The following is a 10,218-nucleotide window of genomic DNA, read 5'->3' as shown; positions in this document are numbered from 1 at the left end:
CAAGGGATAAGCAATCCACCCTCAAAGCGTTGGAGGAATCCAACTTTGGAAACAGTTCTGCGAATGCAAAGAAATTATGTTTTACCCTCTTCTGGGAAGTTACCATATGGTATATACGAAGGTTTTGCCTCCTATAAATAATTGGGTTAATCTACACATTACAAGGTTACAGACTTCATAAAACCACAACTCCCATGATTCCACAGCACTGAACCATGTCAAATTCAAGTGGTGTCAAACTGAATTAGTTCCACAGTATAGATGCACACTTAAGAACTCCAAAATATTATTTTCAAAAGTCTGGTGGCAATGAGTCCCATATGTCAAGAAAGGAAGAGCTCTTTTCTTCTCTGTCCTGAATCTCCTGCCAAGCAACTTAATTGGTGTGGAAACTCCAAACTCTTTTAATGTTGTGGTGCACCAAAGTAATTGTTCCAAGGCCTTCTCGTGATGAGTTCCATATGTTCATCATGCAACAAAATATCCTGAATATCCTGCCAAGTAAGTTGATGCCTGGAGAAACCTAGGGCTCCCAAGTGTTGCCATTTGCTATCATGTTGACCTCAGCTTATGGTGACCCATTGAATGAGAGACCTCCAAGAAGGATACTGTCATTGACGGGCCTTGCAAACTCAGGACTGTGGCTGCCCTGGTTGAATGCATCCATCTGGAAGGCAAACTTCCTCTTTTCGGACTGCCTTTCCCCTTTATTCTCCTTTCCAATGAGTCATATCGTCTCATGAGATATTCAAAGTATAGCAGCTGCCGTTTAGTCATCTTGGCTTCTAGGGAGAGTTCAAACCTGGGTTTGCTTTAGGACCCATTCATTGGGCTTTTTGGTGCCCCATGTTGTCAAAACCACAAATGTGGAGGGACACCTCTATATCCTGACTATACCTTCATTGGGGGAGGAAGGCCCTTCCAATCCACTGATGTTTGGTCCCATGTTGCCTCCATCTGGGGATGCTCAAGTCCCATGATCTACAACAGGGTAGTAAAGTTATCATCCCATATATCAAATGGCAGAATCACACTCTGATTTTATATATTATATATATATCGAGCTGTGTTGGGTTGAATATGTGGCTATAGAATTGTGGCAGTCATTAAAAGTTTCCAAGTGCATTAACAGAAAGAAAAAAGAGAGAAAGGAAGAAGGAAAATGGTTGGAAGGAAGCAAGAGAGCGAAAGAAGGGGGGAAGGCAGATAGAGGGGGAAAATAAGGCAAGCAGCAAGAAGGAAAGGAAGGGAAGAAGGCAGGAAGGAAGACAGAGAAAGAAGGCAAGCAGAGGAAAAGGGAGGGAGAGAGGGAGGGAAGGGAGGGAAAAAGGAAGGGTAAAAGAAAAAAAGGAAGGAGGAAAGGAAGGGGAAATGAAAGAAGGAAGGAGGGAAGCTGGCAGAAGAAAAGACAGTAAGAAAGAAGGAAAGGAAAGGAAGGGGAAGGAAAGGAAGGGGAAGGGGAAGGGAAGAGAAAGCAGACATAACAAAAGGTGGATGGATGAAAGGGAAAGAGAAGGAAGGAAGGAAGGAAGGAAGGGAAGAAAAAAGGAGTACTGAGGAAAAGAGAGAGGCAAGCAGGCAGAAGAAAAGAGAAATGAAAGAAAGGGGGAGGAAGGAAGGAAGGAAAGAAAGAAGGAAGGGGAAAGGCAGGAGGCAAGCTGGCAGAGGAAAAGACAGTAAGGAAGAAGGAAAGGAAAGGAAAGGAAAGGAAGGGGAAAGAGGGAGGGAAGGGGAAAGGAAGGAGGCAAACTGACAGAAGGAAAGGGAAAGGAAGGAAAGGGAAAGGAAGGAAGGAAGGAAGGAAGGAAGGAAGGAAGGAAGGAAGGAAGGAAGGAAGGAAGGGGAATGGAAGGAGGCAAGTTGGCAGAGGAAAAGACAGTAAAGAATGAAAGGGAAGGGAAGGGAAGGCGAAGGGAAGAGAAAAAGGCAGAAGAAAAGGTTGAATGGAAGGAAAGGGAAAGGAAGGAGGGGTGAGGAAAGGGAGAAGGCAAGCTGGCAAAAGAAAAGAGAAAGGAAGGAAAGGGAAAGGAAAGAAAGAGGAAGAACGAAGGGAGGAAGGGGAAAGGAAGGAGTCAAGCTGGCAGAAGCAAAGACAGTAAGGAAGAAGAAAAGGAAAAGAAGTAAGGAAGGGGAAGGGAAGAGAAATAGACAGAAGAAAAGGATGGATGGAAAAGAAAAGAAAAGAAAGGAGGGAAGAACAAAAGAAGGAATGAGGAAAGGAGGGAGGCAAGCAGGCAGAAAAAAAGAAGGAAAGGAATGAGGAAAGAAGGAAAGAAGAAGGGGAAAAGAAGGAAGGGAAGGGAAGAGAAAGTAGGCAGAAGAAAAGCGTAGGCGGAAGGAAAGGATAAGAAGAGGTAGGTAGGAAGGGAAGAAGAAAAGAAGGAATGAGGAAAGGAAGGAAGGAAAGAGAAAAGGAGGAAGGAAGGAAGGAAGGAAGGAAGGAAGGAAGGAGGGAGGGAGGGAGGGAGGGAGGGAGGGAAGGAAGGAAGGAAGGAAGGAAAGAGAAAAGGAGGAAGGAAGGAAGGAAGGAAGGAAGGAGAAAAGGAGGAAGGAAGGAAGGAAGGAAGGAAGGAAGGAAGGAAGGAAAGAGAAAAGGAGGAAGGAAGGAAGGAAGGAAGGAAGGAAGGAAGGAAGGAAGGAAGGAAGGAAGGAGGGAGGGAGGGAGGGAGGGAGGGAGGGAGGGAGGGAGGGAGGGAAGGAAGGAAGGAAAGAGAAAAGGAGGAAGGAAGGAAGGAAGGAGGGAGGGAGGGAGGGAGGGAAGGAAGGAAGGAAGGAAGGAAGGAAGGAAGGAAGGAAGGAAGGAAGGAAGGAAGGAAGGAAGGAAGGAAGGGGGCTTGAAAAAGTGCAATGGGGTCCCACTCTCTTTGCAGGGGCCCTGAGTCTGACTGCCTGTCCTCTTCCTCCTGGCTCCCTTCTCCCCTGCGTGATGCCCACTTCCACTTCCTCGTGCCCTGGGCCCCTCTCCTGCCTTCTCCCCTGGCTTTCCTTTTCCCCGCCCGCTGGCTTTGGCTGCTCCTGTCTCTTTAAGGCAGGTCCCAGGGCTCCAGGAGGGGGTGTGAGTGCGTGTGTGTGTGAAGGAAGTGACGGGGCCACTGAATGAAAAAAGGAGCCAAGGCAGAGAGAGAGAGAAAAAGCAGCAGCCCGCGAGGAGGAGGAGGAGAAGGAGGAGGAGGGAGGACCTGGAGACCAAGCCAGGATCGCCTTTCCACGAGCACACCGGGAGGGCAGCAAAACTCCCCATTCCTCTCTGGGCCGTCCTTGCTTTCGAGCCGCCTGAGGACGAGCTGTGGGGTGGAAAAAAGAGGGGCACGAGGGACCTGGGAGAGACTCGGTTCGGGTCCCTGGACTGGGAGGAACTTGGAGGAAAAAGCTTGCAAACGTCGGGGAAAAGTTTGGAAAAGTTTGCAGAAGTTTGCAAAAGTTTGGAAAAGTTTACCAAAGTTTGCCAACTTCGAAATTGCGTTGGGAAAAGGCGCAGCAGCGTGAAGAGGGAGGGATGCATCGCCCAAGGAGAAGCCCGGCCCTGTGGGTCCTCTTGGCCCCCTTCTTGCTGTGCTTGCCCCTCGGAGGGGCCGCCCCCGCTGCGCTGCCGTCCGAGCTGCGCGTCCGCGTCCGTCTCCCCGACGGAGAGGTGACCGAGGAGACCCTGCAAGCCGACAGCGGCGCCGACTGCGTCACCCTCGAGCTCCGCAAAGGCGACGGCACCCTCGTCACCCTCACCGCCGACTTCAAGCAGGTCAGAAACAGCCCTGAGTGACATCCTTTGGGGACTCTTCCGCTCTGTCAAGTGTTCCCTGGCTTTGGAAAATTGCTTTGGGGACTCTATTTCCCATCATCCTGCAGCCTGACCCACTTTTAGCATCTCAAGTCCCAGAATCACCTAGCTATGTGCTTGGGAATCATACCTTGGTGACTCTATACCCCATCACCTCACAGCCTGACCCACTTTTAGCATCCCAAGTCCCACAATCACCCAGCTATGTGCTTGGGAATCATTCCTTGGGGACTATATCCCATCATTCCACAACCTGGCCCACTATTAGCATCCCAAGTCCCAGAATCACCCAGCTATGTGCTTGGGAATCATACTTTGAGGACTCTATATCCCATCACTCCATAGCCTGACCCACTTTTAGTACCTCAAGTCCCACAATCACCCAGCTATGTGCTTGGGAATCATTCCTTGGGGATTCTATATCCCATCATCACACAGCCCGGCCCACTTTTAGCATCCCAAGTCTCAGAATCATCCGGCAATGGGCTTGGGAAACATACCTTGAGGACTCTATTTTCCATCATCCCACAACCCAGCCCACTTTTGGCATCCCAAGTCCCAGAATCACCCAGCGATTGTCTTGGGAATCATACCTTGAGGACTCTGTATCCCATCAGCCCACAGCCCAGCCCCCGTTTAGTCTCAGAATAACCAGGCAATGGGCTTGGGAATCATACCTTGGGGACTCTATACCCCATCATCCCACAGCCCAGCCCACTTTTAGCCTCCCAGGTCCCAGAATAACCTAACTATGGGCTTGGGAATCATACCTTGAGGACTCTATATCCCATCAGCCCACAGCCCAGGCCACTTTTAACACCCCAGATCCCAGACTCACCCAGCCATAGCTTTAGGAATAATACTTTGGGGACTCTATTTCCCATCATCCCACAGCCTGACCCACTTTGAAGACCCCAAATCACAGAATCATCTATCTATGGTCTTGGGAAACATACTTTAGTGAGTCTGCTTCCCAACATCCCACGGCCTGGCCCACATTTAGTATCCCAAATCCCAGAATCACCCAACTATGGTCATACTTTGTGGACTCTACTTCCCATCATCTCACAGCCTGGCTCACTGAGGATTCCAGAATAACCCAGCCATGAGCTTGGGAATCAAACTTTGGGGAGTCTACTTCCCATCATCCCACAGCCTGACCCACTTTGAGGATGCCAGATCACAGAATCATCCATCTATGGGCTTGGGAAACATACCTTGGGGATTCTATACCCCATCATCCCTCAACTGGCCTTTGAGGATGATAAATCCCAGAACCACCCAGTCATACTTTGTGGTATCTAATTCCCATCACACTGCAGCACGGGAAACATGCTTGTAGGATTGTACTCTTGACATGGCTATAGGTTGGTACAATGCTATGGAAACACTTTGATTGGTCGTTTAGTGAAGCACCAACACTTTTGGTCAGGGAAGGCTCAAGACTTTGTCAAGCTAACTCTGCTGATTCTATAGCACCGAGCTACAGCAGTTAAAGTGATGTCAAACTACATTCATTCTACAGTGTAGATCAGTGTTTTTCAACCTTCCCAATGCTGTGACCCCTTAATACAGTTCCTCATGTTGTGATGACCCTCAACCATAACATTATTTTCGTTGCTACTTCATAACTGTCATTTTGCTACTGTTATGAATCATAATGTAAATATTTGATATGCAGGATGGATTTTCATTCACTGGACCAATTTTGGCACAGATATCTGGTAAGACTGGAGGGATAGACCTTGACATTTGGGAGTTGTAGTTGCTGGGATTTATAGTTCACCTACAATCAAAGAGCATTCTGAACCCCACCAGTGATAGAATTGCGCCAAACTTGTCATTTGTGATAGAATTGAACCAAACTTGGCACACAGAATGTGAACACTGGTGGAGTTTGGGGAAAATAGACCTTGTCATTTGGGAGTTGTAGTAGCTGGAATTTATAGTTCACCTACAATCAAAGAGCATTCTGAACCCATCAACGATGGAATTGAACCAAACTTGGCACACAGAAATCCCATCACCAACAAAAAATACTGGAATGGCTTGATGGGCATTGACCTTGAGTTTTGGAGTTGTAGTTCACCAGAGAGCACTGTGGACACAAACAATGATGGATCTGGACCAAACTTGGTACAAATACATGATGTACCCAAATGTGAGCACTGGTGGAGTTTGTGGAAAATAGACCTTGACATTTGGGAGTTGTAGTTGTTGGGAGCCCCCGGTAGCGCAGTGGGTTAAAGTGCTGCGCTGCTGAGCTTGTTGACCGAAGGGTTGCAGGTTCGATTCTGGGGAGCGGCGTGAGCTTCCACTGTCAGCCATAGCTTCTGCCAACCTAGCAGTTCGAAAACATGCAAATGTGAGTAGATCAATAGGTACCGGTCCGGCGGGAAGGTAATGGTGCTCCATGTAGTCTTGCCGACCACATGACCTTGGAGGTGTCTATGGCCAACGCTGGCTCTTCGGCTTAGAAATGGAGATGAGCATCACACCCCAGAGTCAGACATGACTGGATTTAATGTTAGGGGACAACCTTTACCTTTACCCAGTTGTTGGGATTTATAGTTCACCTACAAGCAAAGAGCATTCAATAATAGAATTGGGCCAAACTTCTCACACAGAAGCCCCACGACCAACAGAAAATACTGTGTTTTCTAATGGTCTTTGGCAACCCATCTGACACTCCCCTCATGACCCTCCCAGCAGTCCCGACCCCCAGGTTGAGAAACGCTGGTATAGATGAACCTCGAGACGACAACTTCTAATCCTCCAGCTTCCTTAAGGAAGAAAAGGTGGGATAGATCCTGGGTGCCTCCTAGATTTGTCGCTCTGGGTTTCCTCTGTCTGGAAGCACCTCTGCTTGCAAATGAGGCGAAATCCGCACGACGCCTCAGGATGTCTCCCAAGATTGCATGCATGGACGTCTTTTTTTGCTTCCTTGTCTGATGCCACAGGTAGAATTGTTCATATCTTCTCTGATCATCTGGTAGAGTCAGTTTCCACAGTCAGCACCCAGACATCAAAGATTCGTACAGACATTCCAGAAACTATTTATTTAAAAATCACTATTAAATTTGTCTTGACTCCCCATGGACCTCGTCAAAGGGAAAGGGTGCAATTTCTTGCATTTGATTATATATATATATATATATAGAGAGAGAGAGAGAGAGAGAGAGAGAGAGAGCAAATCTGTGACTAATCAAACTTACAGACGTGCAAGTCTTACTATATGCCATGTTGTCAAATGCACAGATTATACTTTCTCAATTACAACCCTCAAAGGTCATACTGTGATCAGTCTGAGTCTTTTTTGTGCTGGAATGTGATAGAGATTCATCATTGGGAAGAGGAGGAAAGTGACCATAAGACAGAAAAAAAAGGGGGGATAATTTACACAGTGGGTCATTATCTTGTGGAACTCATTGCCACAAGGTGTGCCAATGATACTTAATTTATGCTGGATCTACACTGCCCTGTGATCCAGTTTCAGAATGAACTGCATTGATCTGGATTATAGTGTAGATTTGTCAAAGGCTTTCATGGCCAGAATCACTGGATTGTTGTAGGTTTTCCGGGCTATATGGCCATGTTCTAGAGGCATTTTCTCCTGACGTTTCGCCTGCATCTATGGCAAGCCTCACTACCTCTGAGGATGCTTGCCATAGATGCAGGCGAAACGTCAGGAGAAATGCCTCTAGAACATGGCCCTACAGCCCGAAAAAACCCAGAAGAATCTGATGCTTGCCATAGATGCAGGAGAAACGTCAGGAGAAAATGCCTCTAGAACATGGCCATATAGCCCGGAAAACCTACAACAATCCAGTAGTGTAGACTGATATAATCCAGTTCAACGCAATTAATCCGCATTCTGAAATTGGATTATAGGGAAGTATAGATCCAGCCTTAGATGCACTTGAAATAGGTATTGGATATTGGAGGGAAAATCTTCACCCTTCCAAGGCAGTATGAGAGGCTGTCAATGTTGGCAAAGCAACGTTGTCATTCTTCTGCATTGTGTCCCTTGGAAAAGATGAGAAAAGACATGTTTGTATCTATGCTGGAACCAGTGCTCTGCAACTGCCATGCGCAGCAGTGATTGTGCATGCAGACGTTGAGACTGCCTGAAAAGTGGGTCTGACCCCGAACCGGTGGCCTCTTGCAAAGGCCATCACGCTGGAGTAATTGCCATGTGGTCCCTGACGCATCTCTAGACAAGCGGGGCCCTTCTATGCGCCAGGCGTGTGGGAAGCAACCCGCCTTTGGGCAAGCCAAGGCATTGTCCTGTCTGTTCCGATTAAGCCTGTGGGATTGTTGATGGCTCATAACTCCCTGGGTTCATAGACCCAGGCGTATTTGTCCTGACCGGCGTTGTGATGCTTGTGTGGGGGAAGGACATCAAAGAGGCCATAGCCTGGGAACGCCGGACACTGAGGTCTTCTCATGCAAGCTGGTGTTTATGGAAGATCTTGAACTTGTGATTTCTAGAATGATGCTTGGGTAGGGGAAAGTGGAACGGGAGGAAGCTCTTCTGTTGGTCTTCACAAACCCATAAGGGAGGAAAGAGGGCTACTAACACAACACAAAAGACCCTTCTCCAATTCCGTTCTTCTATCCCGTTCTGGACTTTCCCTGATCCAAAGTCCAGAATGTTATCAGTCGACTCCCTACTGCTTTGACTTCTTTAGTAAACACAGGGAACTTCCTGGCTTGGGAAAGTTAGTGCTTTGGGACTACAAATCCCAAACAAATCCCACTTGTGATCCTCTATTCCTCTAAAGAAAAGATTTTCAAGCTCTGGATCTTAGAGAAGGAAAGGTCCAATAGAAGGATACACCTGGGCTGAGACATAAGCAAAGGTAAAAGGCATGGACCTAAGTCCATATTTTGTAGGATTGGTTTCTAACCATGTAAGGCAGCCTTCCCTAAATCAGTGTCCTTTGGTTCAGCTGGACTACAACTGCCATAATCCAAATCAGTTAAGACTACAAGTCCCATCATCCATGGCCAACTTGAGAAAGACTGGGGATTAGAGCAGTCTGGGGGAGTTGTTTCCTTGCAGATGTTGTTGACTTTCAGCTCCCATCAATTCTAGGCAGCCTCACCAGTGATGAGGAGTGATGGGAATAATAGCTCCTCAACAATGTGGAGCAATCACCTTTTCTCAGGGATGAATGTCTTCATTGCAAAATTGAGAAAGTTGATTATTTCTTAACTGTTGGCATCCTTAAGAGCAATCATTTTCAGATGGTGTTCCCAAGGTTCTTACTACCATTGCTGGATGTCTGAAGGAATCCTGATAATTCCTAATGGATTATCAGGATTCCTTCAGATATCCAGCAGTGGTAGTAAGAACCTTGGAATACTCTGCTAGAGCCATGTCAAACTACAAATTCCAGCATTCCCTTGGATTGTGCTATGACAGTTGAATGGTATCAAACTGCTCTCAAAATGTAGCAAAGATACTTTGAAATGAAATTCTCCACAAGAAGGAGCATACTTGCTTCTCCATGTCAGTTGGTGCTGATAGTCACTGTAGTCCAAAACACATGAAGGGAGCCACCTTAGGGTTCTCTTTCAGATTTATTTGGGAATGTCTGGGATTCAACTTGGGCTGTTTTGCAGACAAAATACAGACTCTGGTGTAGAATTACAATCCCTGGAAAGAGAAGGTTTGGAAAACGTTATCTGAGACATAGATAGTGAGGCAAGTGGAGCAGAAGGGATGCCTCTGTTTTGTCTCCGTTTAGCTACTTCCTTCGCTTCCAGGCCTTAGTTATCTTAGGAATTTTTCCTCCAGGTCGAAGGAGACCAGATGAAATCCTTGAAGTGAACAAAGTCCTGGCAACTTTCCCTCTCTTTTCACCAAGAGCTAGTGGCAATAGAATTGCCCCGGAGAGTAAAAATTGCTGTAGGATTCCTTGGAGAACATAGGATCTGAGGGAGTAGAAATGTCAGATGAGTGTCACTGGTCAACAAAGGATCTAATCTGAACTTTTGCAGCCAGAATGGTTGATCTGACATATCACGAGACAACATTGGAAAAGATGACCAGGCTTGAGACAGATGAAGTCAGTAGGAAAAAGAGGAAGCTTGCATTGCAGTTGGATTGATCCAACCAAGGACCAATCCAACTTGGTCTCTCATCCATAGGGTTGACTTAAATCAATGCTGAATTGACTTAATGTTGTGTATGTTTGCTTTCAAGTTACCTATGAGCTTATGCAGACTCCATAGATTCCTTGGGCTTTCCTTAGGCAAGGAATAATCAGAAATGGTTTTGTCAACACTTTCTTCTGAAACAGAGCCTCCAGCACATGGAGTTTGTTGGCATTCTCCCATCCATATATTAACCAGAGCTGATCCTACCTAGCTTTCAAGATCAAACTGGATCTGATGCCTTTGGTCTGCTCTTCAAAACAGAGCTGCCTTGTTGCATT

General features: G+C 46.8%; 1 protein-coding gene across 1 annotated transcript in view; it reads left to right on the top strand.

Annotated features, from left to right (window-relative positions):
- The first annotated feature begins 3,037 nt into the window (after nt 1–3,037).
- OAF (out at first homolog) overlaps nt 3,038–10,218 on the top strand; it is a 37,314-nt gene continuing 30,133 nt past the window's right edge. Inside the window, exon 1 of the mRNA XM_060787287.2 lies at nt 3,038–3,736. Within this exon, the coding sequence (XP_060643270.2) occupies nt 3,497–3,736 (240 nt within the window). The 5' untranslated portion in view covers nt 3,038–3,496. The remainder of the gene's footprint in view (nt 3,737–10,218) is intronic.

This window comes from Anolis sagrei, chromosome 7 (assembly GCF_037176765.1).
Source record: "Anolis sagrei isolate rAnoSag1 chromosome 7, rAnoSag1.mat, whole genome shotgun sequence".
Lineage (NCBI taxonomy): Eukaryota > Metazoa > Chordata > Lepidosauria > Squamata > Dactyloidae > Anolis > Anolis sagrei.
This window is presented reverse-complemented; position numbering and strand designations above follow the sequence as displayed.